This window comes from Schistocerca piceifrons, chromosome 1 (assembly GCF_021461385.2).
Source record: "Schistocerca piceifrons isolate TAMUIC-IGC-003096 chromosome 1, iqSchPice1.1, whole genome shotgun sequence".
In the NCBI taxonomy this organism is placed as follows: Eukaryota; Metazoa; Arthropoda; class Insecta; order Orthoptera; family Acrididae; genus Schistocerca; species Schistocerca piceifrons.
The window spans coordinates 278,025,475-278,052,238 of NC_060138.1; the positions used below are offsets into that span (position 1 = coordinate 278,025,475).

The 26,764-nt window shown below is 37.3% G+C and overlaps 1 protein-coding gene across 6 annotated transcripts in view; it reads right to left on the reverse strand.

The window, feature by feature from the left end:
* Nucleotides 1-26,764, reverse strand: part of LOC124789025 (ATP-binding cassette sub-family C member 10) — a 388,717-nt gene that overhangs the window by 16,869 nt on the left and 345,084 nt on the right. For all 6 annotated transcript variants that reach the window (XM_047256314.1, XM_047256328.1, XM_047256320.1 and 3 more), the window contains one exon: nucleotides 3,583-3,722. In XM_047256314.1, the coding sequence (XP_047112270.1) occupies nucleotides 3,583-3,722 (140 nt within the window). The remainder of the gene's footprint in view (nucleotides 1-3,582; nucleotides 3,723-26,764) is intronic.

The window sequence follows — 26,764 nt, forward strand, 5'->3', positions numbered from 1 at the left end:
AGACAGACTTTATGCATAAGAGCAAGGAAACCAGTACAATAGTGACCCCTCTATGTGTTGCATCCACCTCAGAATTTAATCTGTCAATTAGTAGTGTTACCGATTTCATAGAGCATCATACTGATTTCATAGCGCGTCATGTTACTCTCACTGTCAAAATAATCATGTGATAATGAATTCTGCAATTACAGTGAGCATGACTATTAGCCACTACAAACACAAAAGAAGGTCTACGGAAATTACAGTAAAGGAGAGAAATGCTCTGCATTTTTAACCAATGTGATATATGAAACAGTGGCAACCAAAGGTAATATAGATCACGAAAACACGATAGACAATATTGAAGAACATGAAGACACAGAAGAAGACTAGTCTAATTGTGAAAAGGATATGGATGATCCAGAATCTGACAGTGACAAAAGGTTGTTATGAAGTAATGGAAGCCAGTTGTCTGCCTATCTGTCAAGTCCACCAAAGAGGAAACAGTGGGGTGACATACCTTTTGGAAAGGCAAAGGAGATAACTTCATTCAGGATTCTGGGAAAACTAAATGATTATGCTTTAATGAAGTAAAGAAATGACATCATAAGGTGCATGACATGCATCATCTATTATATCTACTTCACATGGTACAGAAAGGGGAGGAAGGCCAGTGTTCAAAATTACAATTATGTAGCTGGAAAATTCAGGTTGGTGGCAACTGTCCTATGTGCTAACATTCATGACAGGGATATTTGTGCTCGGGGTTTGGATAAGCCATAAGAAATAGAACTGACTCAATTCACTGGATCTATCTATGTATGGGCTACAAGTTTTAAACAGAGACACCACCTTGGCTCATGGGCAACAACAAAATGTGTACCAAGTATACAGATGATGACATGAATGAAAGATGTGATGAGTTTCACAAGGAGGAATGTCCCTAATGAAACCATGGAACATATACAGATTTATTACTCCGATCACGGTGGTACACTCATTGTGAGCTCTGCACTTCAGGGGAGAGAAGTTTGGTTTCGGAGTGATTGTGCAACAATTCTTTCCTACACCATCCAACCTGTTATGTCAGCGAGTGGATATATGTTTCCAAAGATGCTGGTAATTTATCAGGTGCCTAGAGATCAGTCTGGACTGCCTGATTCAAGTTGCCTCAAAATACAGCCTAATCAAAAACCAAATCCTGATACAATTCCTTCAAGACATCTACTTCCGATGTGCAATGAAGAAGTCTCTTCTTCTGATTGATACACTTGGGACATGTTGTGACAGGACTCATATCAATGCTACCCAACTGTAAAACAAGGTGTATACAGTGGAGATCATCCCTCCTGGGTGCACACCTTACATTCAGCCACTTGATGCGCTATTCTTCTGAGATTTCAATGTGGTGCTGAAGCAGACTGAAGATCACAGTATCCTAAATGACTACAAGTTCACACCATTGTTGAGAGATTCAATTTCACTGCTGATGTGTACTTTATACAGTCAGTTCTGTTCTCCACCTTCACAGACTTTGTTCGATACTCCTGGACAGTAACTGGAATGATTTCTTCCGACCAAATGTAGTTTTGATGATCAAATGCAGTGTGACTTGGAAGATGGCTTCATGCAGGCATTTATGATGTGCTCCTACTGTGATAAGTGCAACTCTGTTTCTGACACTTTATACTCTATGCTCATGTTCATCCTTGTAATCTTTTGCCAAGAGCTACAAACAACGCATTTTTTGGAGTCGGTGACTGAATGTGGGCATGACTGTCAAGTGCAGTGTAACTGTTGATGGCAAATATTGTGCACATATTTGTAATGTACATGTAAAACTCTTATATGCAAACCAAAACTTGGTTGCAATTGAAATCACAACTTGCGCTAACTCCAAAGATATATGAAACTTATTCAGTTTATGTAACTCTTGTTAACTGCCTTTATCAGTTCTCTTCAGTCAACCACACAGTAAGCCACATAGACTGACAGTCTACGATGTTCGTCTCTGGCTTTCATCACATTAGTAAATTCAACAGTGTGACTTGATATAATGGTGCCTGCACATGGAACTACTGTTTTTGGTGACCATTTTATGGCACAGTTATTCAATGTCATGCATGTCTGTTTTATTTCTGTCAGACACTTTCTGAATAGGTTCTCAGTTTTATGCTGTGACATCTGCATTATGTAACCAAGATTAATATATTTGAATGATGATTTTGTTTGTGGAAGTCAGATAATACCCACTATGTAAGTAAATTTCAAAAGTAATTTAATTTTTAATTTATTTTCAAACCTACATTGTATTGCCGTAATATTACACATTTTCTGGTCCACTGTATTTTCATGCATTCTGTATACACTGATCAGTCAGAACATTATGATCACCTACCTAATAGCTGGTATGTCAACTTCTGGAATGGATAACAGAGGTGATGTGTCCTCACATGGAAGCAAATAGGACTCGGTAGGTCACTGGAGGGAGTAGGCATTGCATCTACACACATAAGTCACCCAATTCTCATGAATTCCAAGGAGGAGGGCAAAGGCCTCTGACACCACGTTCAATCACATCCCAGATGTGTTCGATTGTGTTCAGATTTGGTGAGTTGGAGGAGCAGCATATCAATTGGAACTCACCATTGTGTTCCTCAGATCACTCCATCACACTCCTGCCATTGTGACAAGGTGCATTATCTTGTTGAAAAAAGCCACCGTCTTTGGGAAACATGATCATCATGAAGGCATGAATGTGGTCTGCAACCAGTTTACAATACTCCTTGGCCATCATGATGCCTTGCACGAGCTCTACTTGACACACAGCTGTATTGCCACATCTGATTTCAAGCTGGCCACGATTTAGTGCAATGAAGCATGTCAATACAATCCTATATGATAAATTGTTAACTGTACGACCACAGTGAATGGATAATGTTTTGTAATTTAGTATTGTTCCATACCTCATACTGAGAAGATGTAAGTTACATAAGCTGTCACTCTGTTTTATGCAGATGCTGTAACTGATAACACACAACATTATCATAAATTCAGATGTGATGAATAAGCAGTTATTTTTACCAAGGAAATTACTTATTTGAAGAACCTAATAATTATGTGATTGGGATTTGAGAAGATGTTTAGCTGATATGTCAAAGAAGATTTTAATATTTACCTTTACGAAAATACCTATATGAAAATATAATCCAGTTTGTAGCAAAGGATAATAGGACACCACAGCATAACACAATTACTAAACATATACAGATATATTTTCTGCCTTCTGTGTGGCAACAAACAAATTATACTGTGTCTACTCTGAATAGATAAAAATTTCATGGCTTTTAAGGCTGGCAAAGTCTTAACGGGTTCTATGAGCTATAAGGATGTAGAGTCAATTGCTTGTCTATATCTGAGGCTACAATTAAGAACAAAACAATGCATAAGGTTACTAAATAATTTACCAACTAACCAATGGTCATTTGAAGAGGACTCTATGTTATTTCATCGCAAAGCTTTTAAGTAAATCAACAGTAGTCAATATTTTCATTCAAATTCTAAAACAAAGTATCAGCACAAATTTGAGATTGCATTACATACCTATCAAAGTCAGCAACAGCATGAGGACGGTGCGCAATACAAATAACAGTGCTCTGCTGGAAGGCATTTCGAAGAGCACACTGTATGGCACGGTCTGTCTCTGCATCAACGTGGGCTGTTGCTTCATCCACACACACTACCTATTAAACAAACAGATGTAAATGCTCTCAACAATAAACTATGTTTAGTTTAAAAAAAAAAATTCTTAATATGCTTGTGTTTCTGATGTGACTAGAAACCAGAGTTGTTCAGCTATTTATAAATAAAACAGTTTACTGTGACAGTCACTGGTTTATTGTCTCACTATGTGTTCTGACAGGTCCCACCATCATCTTCAAGTGAGGAACAGTGATTTTACATTCCTGGTGTTAGCGAAGAGCACACCTTTTCACAGCAGCAGACAAGATTTAAGGAATGTTACCTTTTTTTTTGCAGTATGTGTAAGGTAACTATGATTCAATTGCACTGCTCTAACACTAGGAATTTAAGATGAGACATCCATCAACATTTAGGCTCAAATTTTGAAAGTCCCCGTTTTTTTATCTAAATTTCTTCCCCAAGAGACCGAATTCCATTTAGTTTACTGTTTTCCATAAAGAGATATCTTCTGTTCTGCTGGAAACTGTCTCTCTTCACGCATATATGGGTTCAAATAGATGTTGTTCCAGCAGTAGACACAAGATCTCTTGGTTTGAATCCCATGGTCTCTCTCTCTCTCTCTCTCTCTCTCTCTCTCTCTCTCTCTCTCTCTGAGAGGCCAGTGAAGACAGAAAATAGTCACACACCATATTTAAATTGACAGCATCTTAATCTAAAGATCAATTCCAAATCAGTTCATATGTACACAGTATCAAATATACTTACAATGGAAGACATTAAAAAATACCTTATTGGAATTAATGGATTTCTAACATGAAAACTCTGGTAGTTGGAAGTACAGCAGTAAATAATAAACACAGTAATAAATAAATAATCAAGAATGTTTGTAAGTTATGAGATAAATTAAAAGAAGATTTTTTTTTAAATCAGTGGATCATATGATGTTTTGACAAAGAATCCTTTTGTTTTAAAAATGACACATAGTATAATGACAAGCTTGGGTGCAAATTCCAATCACCAAATGACATTCCCCCTTTAGGCAAGGAACAGATAATGTCAAACAATGACTTCAAGATGTTGGCACAGCAACAACAACATAATGGGTTACACTACTAATGTGGTATTGACCCCCTTGGACATTAAGGCATTGCACTCGACAAGTATAGCTAACTAGTTATCCAGGAAACACTTTGCTCCTTTGGGCATCTATCACTGTCAGTTTGCTTTCAGAAGTAGCTACTTGTTGTAGGTCTAATGACACTGGAGAGTGTTCAGTTACCTTGAAATTCCCTACCATTTTTATCAAGCAGCGAGTTCAACAGGAAAGACTGATACTTTTGATGCCCTCAGTTGATCTGATTATGGAAGATGCATCCTCCCTGATAAAATCAGCCTTTCAGAAGTTTTATATGTGGAGCTCTTATGAATAGAGTAGGATAAAAATCTGAGTAGAAAAAAATGACCTGACTTCAATGCCAAGGCATTCATCGAGTGGCAATTAGGCAAACAATGCAGTTCATAGTGATGCATGACCTACAAGAGCAAATGTCTTCAGTTTTGTAGTTTTGAAATGGGCACAGATTGACATATGGTACCTCTCTCTCTCTCTCTCTCTCTCTCTCTCTCTCTCTCTCTCTCTCTCTCTCTCTCACACACACACACACACACACACACACACACACAATGTATTGATAATTAAAAGGCAGAACATACTCCACCCCCTCCCTCAACCCTTCCTAGTTTGCCAATGACTGTTGTCACTGATTCAGTGTGTTGTAGGATTCTACATTCTTGACTTCCTCCCTGTTGTACTAATGTTCATAACTTCTTTGTACATCAAGATATCATAAAAATTCAGGGTGTTACAGAACTTTCAATGACTCTTTACTTTCACCAAAGAATTTATGAGGAATTATCTGGCTTTACAGTAATAGTTACATTATGGCGTCACTTCACTATCTTTAGTTTTTGTGAAGCTTTCCCATTCTTTGTGTACTTTAAATGATGATAGTTTCTCAAATAAATCGTCTTCTCTGTTTAAAAAAATAACAATATTCCATACACATCTAACCAGTTTCCTTTCCTTTTCTCTGTATTAGAGTGTTCTTAGGTAACCTTCAGCCCAGACTCTCTGAATTAATAGTGTTAATCTCTCTTACAGTTAATTCAAATCATGAAGAGCTATGGAAGAATTTGGGTTATTCTCTGTGGTCTCATAAAATGCTATAAAATTTAATTCTGAGCTGTTAGAAGTATACACCTTCGTGCAGACATAATGTATTACTCGGCAAAGCAAACCAGTTACCTGGCAAGGATGGCAGCATCGTCATGTTTACACTCGAGAAAGGGGCAGGGGAGGCAGTGATACTGTGCACTCTGGTCTCCTTAGAAGTGGAACACGGCTAAGTGCTATGTGTCTGTAGGACAATGCATTGCATAGCTCAACGAATAAATGTAGATAGGCACTTTTGTTTGAGAATACTCTTACGTTTATATATATATATATATATATATATATATTATATATATATATATATATAACTGCATGATAAAATGTAACAATATAATGAAAAGGATAGTTGCTATTCACCATATAGCACAGACACTGAGTCGCAGTGAGGCACAACAAAAAGACCACCAGAAAGTCAAAAGTCAAAAGTAGACAACACACACACACACACACACACACACACACACACACACACACAGAGTCATGCAACTCACACGCATTTACATGACCACAATCTCTGGTTCCAGCTGCCACAAGCTGTGGTCATGTGTGTGTGGGAGTTACATTTGTGTGTGTGTGTGTGTGTGTGTGTGTGTGTGTGTGTGTGTTTTGTCTATTTTTTACAAAGGCCTTGCTGGCTGAAAGCTAACTTTCTGACAGTCTACTTGTGCCTTTCTGCAACTCAGCACCTTCACTATATGGTGAGTAGCAACTATCCTTTTCATTATTTTGTTACATTCCATCCTGGATTTTCCACTGTTTGATAAATAAATCCATGTTTCAAGTAAATAAACAGCTGGCCACTTTAAGTCTCACATACCTCATGTTTTCATAAAAATTTGAAGTAGTTTGCTCTTTTTGAACTATGTTGTCTTGTTCAAACATGGTAACTCATTTATTGAGGTCCAATTTTAAAACAGATTTTGTAGAGAGAACCATTTTTTTCACAAGCAGAGGACACGAGTTAGGATAGGGGTCAGTGAACATACTGAATGGTAAGTATCTTAGGCTGGCAGCTATCTCACATTGATAGGCCATACACTCGTGTATATATTCCCAGATTTTATGTTTCTGAACTGTATTCTGCCAATAAATTGTTTTTTTACCACTAATTATTGTTTAAGTGCTTAAAACCACTGCTCATGCCTTTTTTTCAATGTAATTTCCGACATCGGGAATACTGACCAGGATACTACTACCTTTTTCATCAACGCACTTGAAGCCAGCAGAGGTACTGGTTTTGTCTTTATTTTCTCCATCAGCACAAATACTGGAATTTTTAATAGTGATGGCTGCATTTGACTCACCCTTTTCCTGTGATACCTCTTGATAGACAGTATCTTCTTTGACACCTCCACTTTCATTTGTAGTTTTCATTCGCTTATGAGGTGCAAAAAACTTACGTATATCGGTCATTTTGCCACTGTATACACTGCTCTTTTACATTCACAATGCACAAACGTCTATGCAATCCAAAATCATGCACCACTGTCCACTTACAACTCACAATGAATTTACACAACCCTTAACGCGATGCGATGCCGAACCGAGCTGAGCGATGACTAAAGAACAGAAGCTGAAATCGTATCACAGTGGTGGGAGGGAGGGCGGGGTTTCAATTCAACAATGAAACAGCACAGTGTCCATTAGACCGCATGCCAGTGACTTTGAGTTTCGCGCGATCGCTTGGAGCGGTTTCCTGTGATGGATGAGGAAATATTTATGCAAAATGTTCCTATTAGAATATAGCAAGACTCATCTAGAAAGTACCGGAAATGAAGGTAGCTCACGCCACACCCTGCTAGATCATGTTCGTTGACAGTAGTTCCAATGACGAATATTGCCTACTTCTACAGACAAGTAGCGATATTAGTGGCCACACAGTAACCTCGAACACTTCTATAGCAAACGAAAAGGAACATAATACAATACGCTAATTTAAATTAGCATCTGACAATTTTTAACCATTATTTGAAATTTGAAAGAATAAAACTTTGCCGAGTGTGTTTTGTTGTGCAACTGTGTTGTGTTGCCAGTTGAGGCTTATGAAGAGGTTTGTACCTAGTGAGATGGGAACAGGGAGGGTGACATTTTAGTACCTGTAAGTCAACATTTTCGAGATCGAACTATCACCATGGGTACCGTTCTTTATGGGACCACGTACACATGTAGTAGTTTGTTGATTGGCAGATTTGCTTTATTTTATTATAGCTTATTAGTAATGCCCAGAGTTTGTTAACATGTAAATGGTCTTTCGTCATCAGATATGCAATGTTTACAGTCACTAAAATCTCGAATATTCCGGCTATAGATATCTATCTTTAATTTTGTATTTTTTGTCATATAGCTTATTTTTCAAGGGAGATATCATTTTTTTACGTTTGTGTTTAACGTCCCTTTATGACACAACTGATTCTTTTAATATGTAAAGAACGAACAATGGGCGTGCCTTCAGAAAAAACTCTTAAATGTTGCTCAAGAATACATTTGTAAAAGTTAACAATAAACTGCTGGTTCATCTGATTATTCCCATTGTTGCCTCACTTGCTGCTGTTAATTTCTCCCATGTGTGGGTGTAGAAATAAAAATAAAGATACTTCGTAGGCAATGGCTGTAAGACAGATATATAACAATTTTGCACATCTTCAACGAACGAGATTTCTTAAAGAAAAACACACAATTTTTAAATTTATCATCATTTTTTAATTTTAGTTCGATTCTCCTTTAAAGTTTTGTATTGCTCTAGTTCATCCTGTAATTCTGTTTACATATGTTTCATATCATTTTTACATCATTTTATCGATATTTTCCGGTTATTTTAGTAGTAATTTTACAGGTATTTTGAATCATACATAACTGAGCCCTAAAGTTACAGGTATTTTTTATATTCGTAAACTGAATGAATTCTCACTAGGGGCAACTGGAACCCACTGGTCCCCAGCTGCGGGCGTCCCTGCTTCTGACTGTTTTGATGCAGCCCACTACAAATTTCTCTCCTATGCAAACCTCTCCATCTCAGAGTAGCACTTGCAATCTACATCCTCAATTATTTGCCAGATGAATTCTAATCTCTGTCTTACTCTACAGTTTTTGCCCTCTATAGCTCCCTCTAGTACCACAGAAGTCATTCCCTGACATATTAATAGATGTTCTATCATCCTGTCCCTTCTGCTTGTCAGTGTTTTCCACATATCCCTTTCCTCTCTGATTCTGTGCAGAACCTCCTAGTTCCTTACCTTATCAGTCCACCTAATTTTCAATATTCGGTTGTAGCATGACATCTCAAATGCTCAGATTCTGTTCCGTTCCAGTTTTCCCACAGTCCACATTTCACTACCATACAATGCTGTGCTCTAGACTTACATTCGCAGAAATTTCTTCCTCATATTAAGGCCTTTGTTTGATACTAGTAGACTTATATTGCCCAGGAATGTCCTTTTTGGCAAGGCTAGTCTGCTTTTGATCTACTCCTTGCTCCTTCCATCATTGGTTATGTTGCTGCCTAGGTAACAGAATTCCTTAACTTCCATCTACTTCATAACCCTTAATCCAGATGTAAAGTTTCTCACTGTTCTCATTTCTGCTACTTCTCATTACTTTCGTCTTTCTTCAATTTACACTCAGTCCATTTTCTGTACTCATTAGGTTGTTCATTTCATTCAGCATATCATGTAATTCTTCTCCACTTTCACTCATGATAGCAATGTCATCACCAAATCGTATCTAGATTGAGTCTTTGCATATCCCTTTTAAGATCTTCTAACTTCCCTACCACATTCAAACTTCTGACATTCCACACCACAACTTGTAGACGGTTGTCCTTTTGTTGATATTCAATATCTTTCTCATGGTCACCTCCCCATTGGCAGTCCCCTCCTGGAGATCTGAATGGGAGAATATTCCGGAATCTTTTGCCAATGGAGAGACCATCATGACACTTTTTCAATTACAGGCCACATGTCCTGTGGATACATGTTATGTGACTTTAATGCAGTGGTTACCATTGCCTTCTGCATCCTCTTGCCATTGATCACTGCTGATTCTTCTGCATTTAGGGGCAGTTTCCTACCAAAAGGACAAGAGAGTGCCTTAACCTCTGTCCACTCCTCTGCCCTCTTTGACAAGGGCATTGTCATAATGTGGATGACTTCTTATACTGGAAGTCTTTGGCTGCCAATGCTGATCATTAATCAAAACTTAAGCAGTGGTGGGTTTTGAACCTGGGATCAATGACATTTGGGTTACTAACTCCCCCCCCCCCCCCCTTTTTCTCTTCATTTTGTTCGGTATTGTTCATTGTGTTTGGTCTGGGCGGACGTCACATGACACCCGATAAGTTGAGTGTTGATTCCTTTACTCAGTTTTTTTATTAAAGTGGGCCACCGCCTCTCTGACCGAACACGCTGAGCTACCATACTGGCATCCCTAGGCCATGGGTCTGACCCTCAGCCTATTAGCTTGTGAATTCACAATTATGGTATTGCACTATATTCAGGCTGCAATCATTTCAATAGACCACCAGCAAATTCATGTTGTTTATATATTTTGAAAAAAAATCCCATGAGGATGAATGGTTTTAGGGTAAAATATCACTTTAAACCATATCATCAGTCATTCTGTTCTCTCATCCCCATCTTAAACATCACAGCCTCCGCTAATCAGTGTTTGATTGTTAGCTTTGAAATATCATTCCATATGACAACCTGTGAAATTCTACCACTGTTGACATTTCACTGTATTGTGCATAATGTAGTGTGACAGAAACTTGAAGCACGCTCCAGCCTTTGCCGTCTGAGTGACATGTGGATGTACATATTTCTTTTAAAATATCTTTAAAGAGTTTTTATAAATTATGATTTTATGAGAGAATTACAAAATTTTTATTGTTTACATATCGTGATCACATGCAGGGAGTGGAGCACCATGGCCATGCATACTTTGCTTTGAGTGGACAATTACCATGCCACTCAGAATGACAGTGTTAGCTGATGGCCAGCTACTGGTAGAAAATACCGCTGTTTTGTACAGGGCTCTTAAGCCAATTATTTTTTTTATTGTAAAACAAAAAAAATTAAAACTTGAAAAATGTTCTGTCCATATTTTGTGCTCATGAGAAATGACTGACTGTTAGAAGGACCATGTATACAATCAAGTCAAACTTCAGTTAATTGCGCTGTTTGATTATTGTGAATTCTGCAAAAACTGGAAACAAATATTTTGTTGGTGGAGAGCTACGATTAAACTATGCTGTCTGAAAGTTTATCTGGTAGACCAAGACCCCATATTAAGGAGGATTAAATGAAAAGAAATATTTCATATAATTACGAAAAGTGAAGCAGGCAACCAGAATATTTTCTAATACTCTATCATTATTTGAACATATTGGAGTTACACAAGTATTAATAGTTTCTAAATATTAAAATTTAGTTAAATCAAATACTGGAAAGCCTTAGGAATAACAGTAACACAGTAACAGACGTTTAATGAAGGTATATTTCATTGTAAGTTAACACTATTGCAATGAATGAGTAACAAATACTATACAAATACTATGATCTCTGGGTGATAATACAGCATTGAGAACAAACTGTTCCTCAGCCTGTTATTCTACATTGTAAAAAAGGCAAAAAAACACTCTGGATACTAACTATAAATTTTTCCCAAAAAGAATTTGCATCTAAAGTGAAATCAGACTGAACTACAAAATCTCATTAAATGTCTATACTGAATAATTATGACATTTGTTGTGTGCCACCCCACAGTCATTTAAATTAATGCTTACTACATCATTTGTGGTGCCATGACAGGGCACAGGAAAGTATCTAGAGTAGAGCAATTGAAAAGAATAAATATTAAAAGGAAAAATCACATCTGAGAAGAAGGCAAGAGTTCCTAGAAGAAGAAGAAGAAGCCATACTGAAGAAGAGGATGATTTGATTAACTTGTACTAGCAGAGATTGCTGACGAGTGCACAGGGTGTGTTGGAACAAGTCTACAGCCATCAGCAGCATGTTCCACAGAGGACAGGGCAACTTCACTGATGGTTTCAAGCCATGAGGACATAAGTTTCACGACACAAAGTAGAAAGCACAGCCAGATCAGCATGCATACAGCAGCTGCAGCTGCACAAGCAATGAGGTACTAAATTGAATTTGTGACTAGTGAGTTGTGTAAAGTAATATGTGTGTACAACTTGAGGAGTGATAAACAAAGGATTGAGAAAGTGTTACATAATCTGAGAGTAGCAGAAGGAATTACTAAGTCAGTACCGAAGAATTACTATGTTTGCGGTGTGCCAGCCCCCAGTCATTTAAATTATGGCATATCTCCTCATTTGTGGCGACTGTGAAACAACATGGGAAAATATCCACAGTGGTCATAGATAGTGATCATGTGAGTGTGAGTGTGCTTGCTTGTGTGAATGTGTGTGCATTTCTTTTTTTTCTCTTTTGTTTACAAAAGCTTATATGTAACAGTTTTTTTCATCAAGCCTGTCTGGAACTTAACTTGTCAATAGTTTCTTGTAATTATCGCTGTTTTCTTGACATGGAAAGAGTTAAAATTAATTTTCTTTAAATAGAAACATTTCAACCAGAAATATGAAGCCAGATGACATACTAATGATTAAAGAAATGTTGTAGTAGACCATGAGAGAATGTAAGACTAATATTAGGGAAGCAATATGAGAACTAAAAACTGATGTAAAGGAAAATATTAGAAAGAACATAATATTGCAGAATACTATAAAGTCTTGACAGGCAAGTGTAATGGATCATATTATTTTTTCTCTTTGTTCTTTTCTTTTTGGTAAAGCAATAAGTTATTTTATGGCAAAGATAATGTTTTCAAAGAGTAGAGATACGCTCTTCAATTGATTACATCTGTATCTTCACCTATTTGTCTTCCTAAGTGGTAGTGGGTGGATGTATTATGAGTTCAGCCATACCAGTATTGCTCAAAAATGTGTGATCCAATCATACATTAAAAAAGGCATTATAAAAGTTATTAGGGAATCCAAGTTTATATACAGATATTTACATAAATAACCCCAGCTGTTCATCATTTTGCCCACACCGAGAATCCTGCATCAAGAGGATCAAAGCAAACAAGAGGAATTTGCGTGAGCAGAGGAGGGGCAGTCCTGTGACAACATTGTCATAACCAGCTCTACACACAATGGCAATAACGAGAAAAGCACGTAAATTTAAATGATGAATGTTGATCTTAAATGTATTGAACATTGGAGGTCTGTTGATATCAGTGACAGTTAATATTCACCCAGGATATGTGTACCTTCCAATTCTGTTCAATTATTCTTTCCAATTAAGTTTTTTTAATTATACAAGCAGTGATTATTAATCAGTTTCCATTCCACTGTATTTTAGGTGCAACCCCCACAAAGGCCACTATTCAATGGTGACCATTTAAAGGATAGTGCCAAGTGGAATATGAACAAACCTTTCAATTGTTGAGATAAATTTTTTTTGTCTTAAATGATCGATTTTATCATTACAAGAAACTAATGACACTTTTGCTGTATTTGTTACATGTCCGTGAGACTGGGACCAATAAAAACTTGAAGGAGAAAATTAAAATTAAATTCTGCCTACAAACGAGATGCACTGGGAATGCTGATAACAGCGATAAATGTAGGAAGCTACTATGCTGTATGCTAACATGGCCACGCTTGGCACCATCTCTCTTGCAGTAAATAATCTCTTGTCCTTCCAGTTAATATCCTTTATGGAAAGTGCATTTCTAAAGAAAAGTCAAAAATTTGTATAAAGTCAACATTAAAGTGCAAGGTAATTCATCAAGTTCTATACAACTGTATCAAAGAATAATCAGGTTCATTAGTGAATACACAGATAAATCTACTTTAATTAAAATGTACCAATACAGACAAAATATTGTTTCTGAAAATTTTTTTCTCGATTTTGTTAAAACTGTTCACAATGGAGCCAAAGGAAATGGCCATTTTTGAAAAGTCATTACGAAATGCAAAATGCCAAGATGTCGGAAATCTGAGCTTGGTAACAGTTGAAAGTAAAGCGCCAACTTGTGAACTGGCCGATGGCTACCAAAACAATGAGGTTGGTGTCGCACTACCAAAAAATGATGACACTGGTAATATAACTAATCATAAAGTCACTTTTATGACACTTGACGAAATGATTACTCAGTTCTCACCAGGAAATATTTTTCAAATAGTGAAACTGAAGCATGAGACAGTGATAATTCCTTTGATTATTTGCTCATAACATCATGAACACAAGAACAGGAAACATTTCATAAAAGCAATATAAATACTAGCAAGACACACAATTTGACACAACTCATGCAACTAATAACACAACAGTTTGCACAGCAGTTCACAAGACATCAGGAAAATATAGGACAACAGTTTAAACAGCAAAATCAGGCATTTAACAATTTCAAGAATAGTATTAGTCAACAGTTCAGTGAGGTGAGGTGAGAAAAACTATACACAATGGAATTATCTGACAAACTATCCGGGAAATTGACAGAGCTCGGTAAACAACTAAAGCAAGAAATAATTATCGATATTTCCTTCAATATAAATAAGTTAACAGAAAAAGTAAAGACTGTAGACTATAAACAGAAACAACTTGCAGGTGAATTGCAAAATCTTAGTGAAGCATATTGTCAAAATTCCGGAGACGTAATCCCAAGTGGCTGTATCAGTAAAAAATGTGACGAATGCAATCAGTGAGCTGCAAGACGTATGCAAAAATCTACCTACAAAAATACACAAGTTGAGTCTAAAAGTAGACCAGTTAAGTTTAGAGTCAAAATTTGCCAAAAAACAGAGAGATAAGCTATGTGCAGATGTAAAGGAAATAACTGAAAAGGCTGAAGACAGGATGCGGGGTTAGGGCAGCACCATTGCTGAAAAGGTAGTGTCAGAGTGCAAAATTTATGTTGACACTATAGAAGAAGATCTAAAAGTGAAAGAAAGTCAACTTCTAGCTGAAACAGATTCAGAACAGAGGAAAGGTTACGAGGCAGTGTTGCTAAAACTACTGGCATTCCAAAACAACATTTGAAACAAAAAAACCATGCTTTTAGAGAAGTTAGATACCTTCACTGGTTACCCACAATACAGAGCTAGCCCATCAAAGGAAAATAGCGAAGGCTGTACAATGCAACAACACTTGCTGGCAGTTGCACCTGTTGAACAAGTGCAGTTGCCATGCGCTACGCCACAAGCGAACATAAACGCACCTGTCACTGACAGTGCTGTATGTTTCTCAACTTACTTGCAGATGAGGGATCACTTAGGTATCAATAATTTCTGATTTTTACCTCTGAAGGGAAAAGAACACACCCCATGGTCTCTTATCAGAGTATTTCGAAATGTTGTACGTTTGGACCGAAGCCCAGAAAATTAGATTTGTTGTTGTATAGATACATGGTGACGTTCTGCTATGGGCTACAGACATGGCAGAACATTGTCACTACTATGAATAGTTGGAGAGCCTTTCTGGATAAATATTGGCCGGGCGGTGTGGCCGAGCGGTTCTAGGTGCTTCAGTTGGGAACAGCTACGGCCGCAGGTTCAAATCCAGCCTCGGGCATCGATGTGTGTGATGTCCTTAGGTTGGTTAGGTTTAAGCAGTTCTAAGTTCTAGGGGACTGATAACCTCAGATGTTAAGTCCCAAAGTGCTCAGAACCATTTGAACAATTTTTTTGGATAAATATTGGTCTGAGACCGTACAAGAGAGGCTCAGACGTGAAGTATTCAACTCAGCTCCATTCAGTAGCAAGTATGGAAGCTTAAAGGGCTACTTTGAAAAATATTTCAATAAAACCAGATACTGGACGAACCTGGTATCACAAGTAGACATGCTGGAAATTTTAAAGAGCCTCTTCCTGCCCACATTAGGGAAAAACTCATTATCATCACAGAACACAACACTGAATACTTTGTATCTGTACTGGACTCAATAGATTTAATATATGAAGAGAGATCAGTACAACCGAAGTCTGTTAATACACCGATAGCAACACAGAGATTTACGTACCAACAAGTAAACAACGGATTCGTAGTACAACACGGATGGCAACCTTACCCCACACAGACCTATGGCAATGTTAACAGATATCACAACACCAATGGAGAAAGCCGTAAATACAAAGGTGGAAAATACAATGGTTGAGTAGCATATGGTCAGTCCATACAATATGTATAGAGACAAGCTACCAGCAATAATTAGTCGAGCGCTTGGCAAACACAAAACAGTAACAGACAACCAAATAACCTATAAACAGTGGAATTCGGCCAGCAAAGTAGCACACATATGCCAAATAACACACACAGGCAAAGAGAATTTCAGTCGAGAGCCTCTCAAGACACTAATTGGTGTAACCAAACACCAATGGTCAGCATAGTGGAAGTTACGCCTAACCTAGAGATCGATGCCACCACAACACCAGAAAACTTGAACCGGTCACGGTAGGCCCCCATTCTGTGACCTTGGAGGGGAGTGGGGGCATGAGCTTGATCGAGATTTGCTTTATCGGATACAATCATGGTAATGATGTGCGAGATGATCTGTATCAAGATAATGAGGCTACGCAGGAAAACTTGACAGAGGGCAAGGTACAAGCTACTATTAAAGCAAAAATATTTGACCTTGAAGTACTCATTGTGCATGACAGGTGCTACCACTATTTTGATGTCACAGGGATTCTTTCAAGAACTGAAGAAACATGAGCGTATACCCACACTGCCAGTGCAAAATTGCAAGGTATGAACTGCCACTGGCCAGAAATTGAAAGGAATCAAAATACAAACTTTAATTCCCATATAATTAGGACAGTTTTCTGTATGATGCACTTTTTTGATAGTAGATAAATTAATAGTTAATTGTTTAATAGGTATGGACACATTTAGGGCATACCAAGTACAAATTGACATAGGAAAGGGCCAATGTCACTTCACTGTAAATAACCAATTATTTGTAATAGACCTAATCAGGGGAAGTACTAATACATGTAAAACTGAAGTTACTCACAACTTTGAAATTCAAATGGTAAATCTCATAGTTATGTTTGTCAACACATACAATAACGAACAGTCGGCAGCAGAAGAAGTAAACATCGACACAATGACCACAAAGGTAGGTGAATCAAAGTGCTTGTCTCAAGAACAGCAAGCAGAACTTATGGAACTGATTGTTCCGGTGTATCGGCAGGCGTCAGCGTGAAGATGAAGAACACAAGAGCAGAGAAGGCTGTGAGATGTCAGTCAATACTTCGCTGACTAGGACCACATCATGATAGGAGCGGCCTCTAGCTGAAGAGAATATAAGCGCCGCTCCTGCCAGCCTCGGCCAGATGGTAGGCGAAAGACACTAGCAGAGAGGACTAGAAGAGCGGTGATATTAAGGATAGCAGTGACTTTTGAGCGAGTGTGAATAACTTACATGGAAATTGTAATTAGTGAAGGACTTTGATTATTTTCTTGTCATCATCTGCTTGTGACAACTCATTGTAACCAAAGTTAAGTACTGTCACTCTACTTTATTGTAATAAGAACCATTAATGCGATTTGCTTGAATTGTTGTATAGCTATCTGAGAAAGCAGGATCCTTGAGGCACCCTGTAAGAGACAGGTGGGCAAGACCCCACAATGATATTTGCTTATATACATGTATTCAAAAAAAGACCAGGTATTATTAAGGAGTTTGTGTACAAAATGGAAGTATATCCTAATGAAACTTTTGTACTACCTCATATCCTATACCATGGACAAAGAGAGAAGCAGTCAGAAAAGAGATTAACAGGATGCTTGAATGGGGCATAATACAACCAAAATTTTCCTCTTATTGTACTCCTATTTTGCCCATGAGTAAGCCAGATGGCCACATGAGCTTGGTCCTTGATGCACATAACATTAATAAGAGTATTTTACCAGTCCGAAAACGTCCAGACAATTTAGAGGAACAACTTATGAAATTCCATAATGCTAAATTTCTTATTATAACTGACCTCTGTTATTCATATTGGCAAATAAAAATACATGAAGAAAGGCGGAAGTATACTGCCTTCATATGTGGGGGCAGGAGCTTCGAATTTTAAGTATTACCATTTGGGTTGAATGTAAGTGTAGGTGTATTTATCTCTGCCCTGGACAGAGTGCTAGGGCCTGAACTTTTGAGTAACGTAACAGTACACATGGACGACTTTTCAGTCACTACACCCACTTGGGTAGAACACTTTAGACTAATTGAACAAGTATTGAGCCACTTTTCCAAATATGCAGTAACAGCAAATCTTAAGAAATCTAATTTCAGACAAGAAAAGTAAAATTTTTAGGACACAATCTCTTCGGAAGGCATATTGCCAGATCCTAAGAAACTTGATGCCACTAGGAACTGCCCTGTTCCTCAAAACAAGAAACAGATAAGGCATACTTAGGCAGTGTCTCATTTTTCAGGAAATTCATCCCTAACCAACTTACGAACAGTGATGCTTTACTCAATCTTCTCCAGAAAAACAGACCTTGGTCATGGAACAAGCAATGTCAAACCTATTTCGAGAACATCAAGCAAGCCTTATTAAAAGCTAATATTTTATCTCAACCACAATGAAGACGGATATTTGTTTGTACACCGACATGTATTCTCAAGGTCTGGGTGCATGCCTTTTTCAAATGGTAGGAGAAGAGGGAAATCTCTTCCCTACAGTAATTAGCTTTGCCAGTCACACCTTATCCAAAGCTGAACATTCATATTCCGTTATGGAGTTGGAAGGTTTGGCTACATTTGGTCCTTTAAAAAGTTTGAATATTTCATTTTGGGTAAACACACGTTAGTATACTCTGACCATGAGTCCCCATCATTTTTATTCACTTGTAAATTGCTACCAACAAATAGCCAGGTGGTGTATGTAATCTTCAGGAATATACAGTATACATAAAAGGAAATCAAAACATAATAGCTGATGCTCTTTCTCGATTGCCACAAGGTGTAGAGGAATGCAACGACCTTTTAGAGCAAGAAGGTGAAATAAGAGCTATGTTGATGGAAGACAAAGCACTCTCACCATACTATGTTCACATGTATAACACATGGAGCAATTACAGCAAGAAGACACCCGATGGAGTAAGGTAAGAGCAAAACTTACTCATACCAGTGATTGAAAGTTAAAAGGTTTTTTAGTATTCGCAAAGGTGTTCTGTTCCATAGCAAGCATCTCAAACAAGAACAATGGCACATGTGTTTGCCGGAGGAATATTGGATGATTTTGTCTCACACATACACAATACTTGGGGCCATTATGGCACTGCAAAATGCACTGACAAAATAGGTAAATACCATTATTTCCCCAACCTTGGAAGAAGAGTACTACAGGTGGTAAGAAAGCATGTCATTTGCCAGAAAGCAAAACATTCTAACATTTACAAACACATGGAACTACATCCCATTGTGGCTAAGAAACCTCTAGAAAAGGTATCGTTAGATGTGGCTAGACCCTACCCCAGAGGTAAGGGGGAGTAAAATTTATAGTATGTCTCTATGATATTTTCACCAAATACATGAAACTGTATCATGTATGGAACATTACGGCCAGTTCAATTATACGGCAAACCAAAGAGGATTATTTTGCAAAAGTAGGAAAACCAGAAGTCATGTTAATAAATAATGCCTCATATTTTTTGGATGTAAATTGGAAGAGTTTGTAGAGTCCAAACAAATCAACTAAATGTTGGTATCCAAATTTAATCCTGAAGCATCCCCAACGGAAAGGATGTTTAAGGAATTCAATATGTTTTTGAGGACCTATATGCCTCGAAACATACCAAGTGAATTGAATATTTACTCCTTTCTTAAAAGTTGTTAAAAACCTTCCCCATGATCAACTGGATTTACACCAAATGAGCTGATGTTCAAACACAAAAAGGTAGATGAGTGGGAAAAATCTTTGCCCAAGATACCGACACTGGAATTATCATCTTGAAACCCGGGCTAAATATAGGAAAGGACTTTATGACAGAATCCTGAAATGTACAACACAATTTTATATAGGACAAAAGGTGTTACTCAGAACACATCCAAAACCCACAAAAATTGGAAAACTGAACGTAAGTGACAACTACTATACACCTTACCCGGGAGCGTACAAATTGGTAAACATGATCACGGGTAAAGACAAGTGCCTTTACTCACACAAAGACGTGAGAAAGACTATATATTGAAGAAGAGCTGTATACCTTCTAAGTTGTATATATGTATAATAATTTGCCTTGCATGTAGCACAGTTGTAAACAAATAAACAAACTTATGAAAACCACGGTAGCGAGCAATGCAATACAAAACTCACCATCGCTGTAGTGGTATCTGAGCGATGTAGCGCATGTGCATTGGGGAGCAAGCTAGTCAACAAACCGCAAGTGCGTGCACACCACAGGGACATATAAAATTAAGGGAGAGTCTACACTACAACTATGACTACACAATGCACACATACATAGATAAGCTAAGGGATTATAGACACGAAAAGGGACCCTAAACTGCGAGATATTTACTAAAGTTATGCTACTACATACATTATATCTACATGTGTACAATATTTACAAACATAAGTAGTGAAAGTACATGCACTAATCATATTTGAAGGATCAGAAAAGTCTTGCTGCAGGTAAACAAGCGAGTACAGTATAAGTGGCAAACTGAATAAGAGGTCGCAGCACACCTATAACACACTTTATCTTTCAAATTTATAAGATAAGTTGAGATGCACACACGACATTAAGTAAGTTTTGTGATGGCACGACTGCATACACAGCAAATGAATATGTGGTTGAATACATGGAAAAGATATTAGTAGTCATCGAGCCACTACACACTTATCTATGAAGATTTAGTTTTAAGTTGGTATTAATTTTTGTTTTCTTCTAGGGAATGATGCAATGACATGTGCTAAAATGAAGAAAGGTAAATGCTTGTTGAGTGTTCGATATCAAATAAAAATAAGAAACAACCGCACCACAAGATAAATATAGTTATAAGTTTAAGATACATATGAATGGATATTGTGAAAGTACGTGAAGAGGAAAACAGTTGCAGTACATCACATATCATGATGCTGAACTAAGTTTGAGCACTACCAAATAATCAAGGGGTCAAAACCAAACTATTGTGAGCGTCGACTACCCATGAAAGCACCAAACGCCTGATTTACCTTGAACTTTCTTTTGCACATTTGTTACTTATGTAAACACTGTTTTATGCTCATTGTACAAAACATGTCATACTGATGATACAACTCTGTATACCTCAGCATATGAAATGGTTATCTTTTATACAACGAACATAACAAGTAAATACAGTAAATACTGAGCTGCACTTTTAAACACTGAATAAGTATTTAATATGACTGGCATCATCAGGTTTCAGTTGTGTTTATAAACAACAAACTATTTTGTTCTTGGGATCACTACAGTGCATGAGAGGCAGAGTAACACATATTCAAAGACCACACAAAATACTTATGTATATATTTGCACTTGACAATGAGAAAAAATTCTCGAAATGCATCGTTAAGCATGAAAAATTACTAACTAGTGCAATATTTCATTATTTAAATAATGAATTCAATTATGATATTTGAAATTAAAAATTCTCAAAACATGTCATTAAGCATGAAAAAAATACTTGACTAGTGCAGTATTTCATTATCTAATTAATGACTGAAAGCTGCAGGCTTTCCAAAAACATCGATTATGACATTTGAAATTAAGTCAAACGTTTCTACTTCCCAGACAGTTATAAATTCCAGTTACATCAGCAGTTATTATTAGATAATAAACCTTTATTGGATAATAAAAATAAAAAAGTCCCTGACAAGTCTTTTGATGCCTGTGATCATAAAGTGCAAAAATGCAAGGGGGTATCCTAAACATAACTTTTACAGTTTAAGACATTATTTCCCACATTTTACACCATTTTTTTGAAGTCCCTTGAAAAGTGTAACAGCGGGGTTTCACTGTATGTGCCAGAAGATGAAAATGTTCACTTGAAATTCAGTGAACAGTCAAAACTAGCCAATAGTATGGAATGAAACATTTTGTTTCCTATAAATTGACTGCATCTGTGGAAAAAATTAATAAAAGCCACATTTATTTAGCAAACTGACAAAAATAACTTTGTTGTTGTGCAAGGCAATAAAGGCTTGACTGCCAGATATGTGGAAATAAAATAAAATCAGAAAACTGAAACTAACAACATATTTTAGCCTTCCATAACTATGTGAATATATTTTAATTCACTTGATAGCTCCTGGCCACAGGAATCCATTTTATTTCATTTGATGTTAGAACTGTAAGTGAAGAGAAAGTAGCAAAAATCATTGAAAATAAACATGGGTCACTAACCCCTCTCCACTGTAACACAGACTGCTCTGCACATATGCAAATCTGGCAGCTTAGGCACACCGGAAAAATTTTTCTGGGTAGCATGACTGCTTTTGCACTACTGCAACTACACTTCAAGTGGCCAGAAGCAGAAGTGCACGTACCAGAGCCCACTGGCAACTGCTCAAAATGAACTTAATGAAACAGTTTTGTCGTCACACTCACCAGAAGTAGTTTGCTGTTATAAAGTCTACTGTCTTTGTCCTAAAGCCTTCGGCAGATTTTGCTTTAGGCAGGTACTTGTCTGTACACTGTGTTTTGATGTTGTAAATGGTGCTTTCCTTTGCTACTGAAGTTTTATTTTGGTTTTATTTTGTCGTTTACATTTTATTGATGCAGCATTATTCTGTAGTAGCGTGATACAGTAAAATTCTTTGTTCAATTATCAGTTCTTACCAGTCAAAATTACAAAAATTTAACTCAAGGCTAAAACAATGAACAATTCCCAAAATTCTAAAAAATTCCCAGATTCTTCACAGTTTTTTCCCAGATAAAAAAATTCCCAGGTTTTTCCCAGATTTTCCGGTTGTTCCAGAGTGTATACACCCTGATTATGTTTGAGGTTGAAATTGGTGTTAAGCAGATCACGGTCTATAGGAAACCTAGGAAGACAGCTCATGTAAGAAAGACCTCAATTACGATTATTTTAAGTCAGAACTTCGATAAGGAATCCTGTAGATTTAAAAGAAATTTCAGACACAGTAATGTCTGCCACTCTGACCTCATATTTAGAAAACTGTCAAATCATGAAGAAGTGTACAAAAGGAATGTACAAGGGTTGGAACTTAAATAGTGGCAACTATTTATTCACAACTGATACAGAAGAGTTACATGTTTGCACATGTCACTCTCCTTCAAAGTAGTCACCAGCATTGTGTAGAACCCATTGCCAGTGATGTGGAAGGCATAGCACACCGTTAGCAGAGCCTGTTCTGTTGTTGGTGCAAATGGAGTGGTCTAAAGTTATGGTGATTCTCGTGTACAACTGTGATGGTGTTATCCTAATGCATTACATTCCTCTAAGGTAAACATGTAACTCTTTGTATCAGTTGTGAATAAATAGTTGCTACTATTTAAGTTCCAACCCTCATACCTTGTGCAGAACAATAACCTGAAATTGCAGGGGAGGCAGTTAAGAGGCCTGTTCCACCTTGCAAGAAAGGAAGGACAATGGACAAAATATCGCGAGAACCTTTCCAAATACAACCTTGTGATTAAGCAAGTGAAACTATCATTGCAGAAGGTATTTTGTGAGGAAGTGAAAGGTACAGTTACTTGCCTCATACTTCACAAAATCCTCACCAGAATACCAACTAATCCAGGAGGTACCCTCAGGAAGGAGGATGCTGAGAATAAAAGCAGAGTAAATGAGACCCGTGACATGCTCTTCAACATCCACTTCCTCCAGTCTGTTCAGGCAGACATCATCAATCAAGATTCAGACACTGAGAAACACTGGTTTATAAGCAATCAAAGGGAGAATCAACAATCCAAGTCACCAGGCCCAGACGAAATCTTTCCAGCCCTACTGTAACAAGCAGGAGACACTTTCATTAGATTTCCATGTAGGCTGTATAACATTACAATAACATTGATGGTCAGTGATCAGACGACATCATAGAGGCTCCTTGAAATAATGCAAAGATACTATTTCCGCTTGTTTGTTATTTTCACAGGAAATCAGTATGCTTACCTAGTGCACCCATGCAACATATTTTTTACAAGAATTTTCCATTACAACAGGCCTACAATTAAAATAGAATAGTTATATTTGCTCAAGAACCACAACATTTAGCCATAGAAAATAGTCTCAGAATGCCAGAATGTGGGAAAGTTGTAGAAATCTTTGTTATTTTGGACAGACTACTTTGTATGTCAGAATGTGGCAGAAGCAGTGCAAGTGATGAGGGGCCCAGACACCAGTTGCTTGGGATCTTTTACCATTGGGACAGCAATGGGGTGTGAATGTGACCACTTAACTAGAATAAAGTAATATGTTTTAAAAAAGTGATTTTTTATTTAGTCCACCCAGATGGATTAAGTGAACAAATAGCATTTAACACTAGTATTAGCAAGATGCTAAGCGAAATAATCTCTAGGGAGAGCCAATAAGTTAACAGAAAACAACAATGAGATTTTTCATAGTAGGGCTGTTTAGCATTACAAAATGGGGGCTCATCCAGGACGTCTGAATTGTATCAGACGACTCGAAGGCAATATTGGTTGTGGCAAGCAGCAGTGAAGAAGGATTAAATGACAACTTTGTGCTCCAATGGGAAATTGGCAACAGATAAAGCAGCAGAAACCACATGGGCGGCAAAGACAAGCAGCAGGAACCACATGGGCAGAAGTAGTGCAGTACAACACAAGACGACGGCAGATTCAATGTGGCAGTGTCTTCTGGCACTACAAAGTGCAGTAGCAGAGACAAAAATTTCAAAAGTTAAGAAAATCTGCAAGTGCATCTACCGAGCAGCATTTATTGTCGTGTACTGCAAACATTTGTGTTTGCTTTCTTTGTTTGTCATAATGAGGGAACCAACAACAGTGAATAATGCTGCAAGTGATGTGGAATCAACAGATGAAAATATTATTGTTCCAATAGACATTATTGATGTAGGTACATCCTTTGAGCTCTCTTGCTCAATTGTAGAAAAGTGTAAATGATGTTCAAAAGAGTGTGAAATCACAACGTGTGCAAGTAAAAACCCAAGGGAGCCAAATCAACGAATGATTTAGTCTGTGGAGGAGAGATTGTATCAGGGGCTGCCAGAAATGGAAGGCATAGATAGAAATGAACAGGAAAGTGTGAGATTAAATGCAGAGGTAAGGGATGAAATTGTTAAGTTGGATGAAAGATGCACAGCTGAAAATTCAAATTTGGAAAAACAGCTGAAAGGCGAATTGGAAAGTAATCATATTGGTGTAATGGAAAATGTTAGTGAACTAGACAGTAAAGGGAGTAAATTAAAGCTCAATGTCAGTACTGTGATATAAAAGAAAAGCAAAAACACAGATACAAAGGTAGCTAAGATCGAACATGGAAATGTTAGCAACATTGTAAATAAGCAGCCAACACATAGTGTTCAGAATATTAGATGTTTTTAATAATGATAGAAAATGCCCACCTGCTGATTTTGTTGCATGTTGTAGAGCTTGATTTGTGGAGGTAATGACTGATTTGCAAAAGATTTAAGTTTATGAGTGGGGCAACAGAAGGGGAAGCTTTGTCATGGGCCAACCAAGATCAGAACAATTTCATTACTTATGAAGACTTTGAGAAGGGATTTTTAAATAAATACTGGATAGAGTTTAACAATCCAGAATCAAAAATAATTTCTTAAATGGGACTGTATATAGACCAGTGAAGGGAAACACGAGAGATTTCTGTATGAGGGAAATAGAAAAATTAGCACATTTGGACAATCCAATGTGACCATTAATCATCATTTCCACTTTAAAGAGGAGACTGCCTGAAAATGTACAATGGGTTCTCATAAATGCTACAGGAGATGATGTAGACTTATTCCTTGATTATGTTGAGAATATGGATACTACTTTACCATTCAGAAACAAAAAAAAATTCCAAAAGAACAAAAATCACAATGGAAGGGACAAGAGGAATTACAGGGCTGACAACAGGAACTCCCACAGTGATTCCAGGAATGAAGGTAGGAGAAATTCAGGATCAAATGATAGAAGAGATTACAATAGGCCACAATATGATCATGTTGAAGGGATAGTTTGGGGTCAGACAGATCTCACAACTGGGGAAACAAGTAGGTAACCCCTCCTGAAGTCAGACCTGGGATAAAGACTGACAATGTTCGGAAGAGGATCATGAGAGAAAGGCTGACTAAGGAACCTATGTGCAGGCAATTTAATTCATTCCATGTGGAGAGGATTTTGGGTGAAAATGAATTTTGGGAAGAATTTTTTGAAAGTTCTGGGAAGAAAAGGAAGGGAGAGAGAAAATTCAAAGAAAAGAGTGTCAATGAAAATGTAAGTGTTTTATTCCAATGGGCTGAATCAAGTGATGGAATGAATGGTGAAGATTCTAATATTCTTGACAATGGAAATGACAGTCCACCAATTCTGAGGTATCATCATAGTGCTGATTGTTCTGATATTGTAGCTGACAAGTTGAGAGTGTGTGTACTAATATATTGAGCAGCATGAAAAAATTGTAAATGAAGTAACTGGCAGTTGTGTTTCTATGCATGCAAATGTTGAAAGGGTGGATCCTTCATGTGCTAATATTCCTTGTACTGGTTTATAAGTGATATTTCAAATGTTGTCAACAGTGATGTGAATTTTGAATCTTGTGTCAAGACAGTTGTGATGTTGCATGTGCTATTGCTGAAGTTGATGCTGGTGTAAAGGATGCAGTAAATGGGGCAGTGGAAGCAGA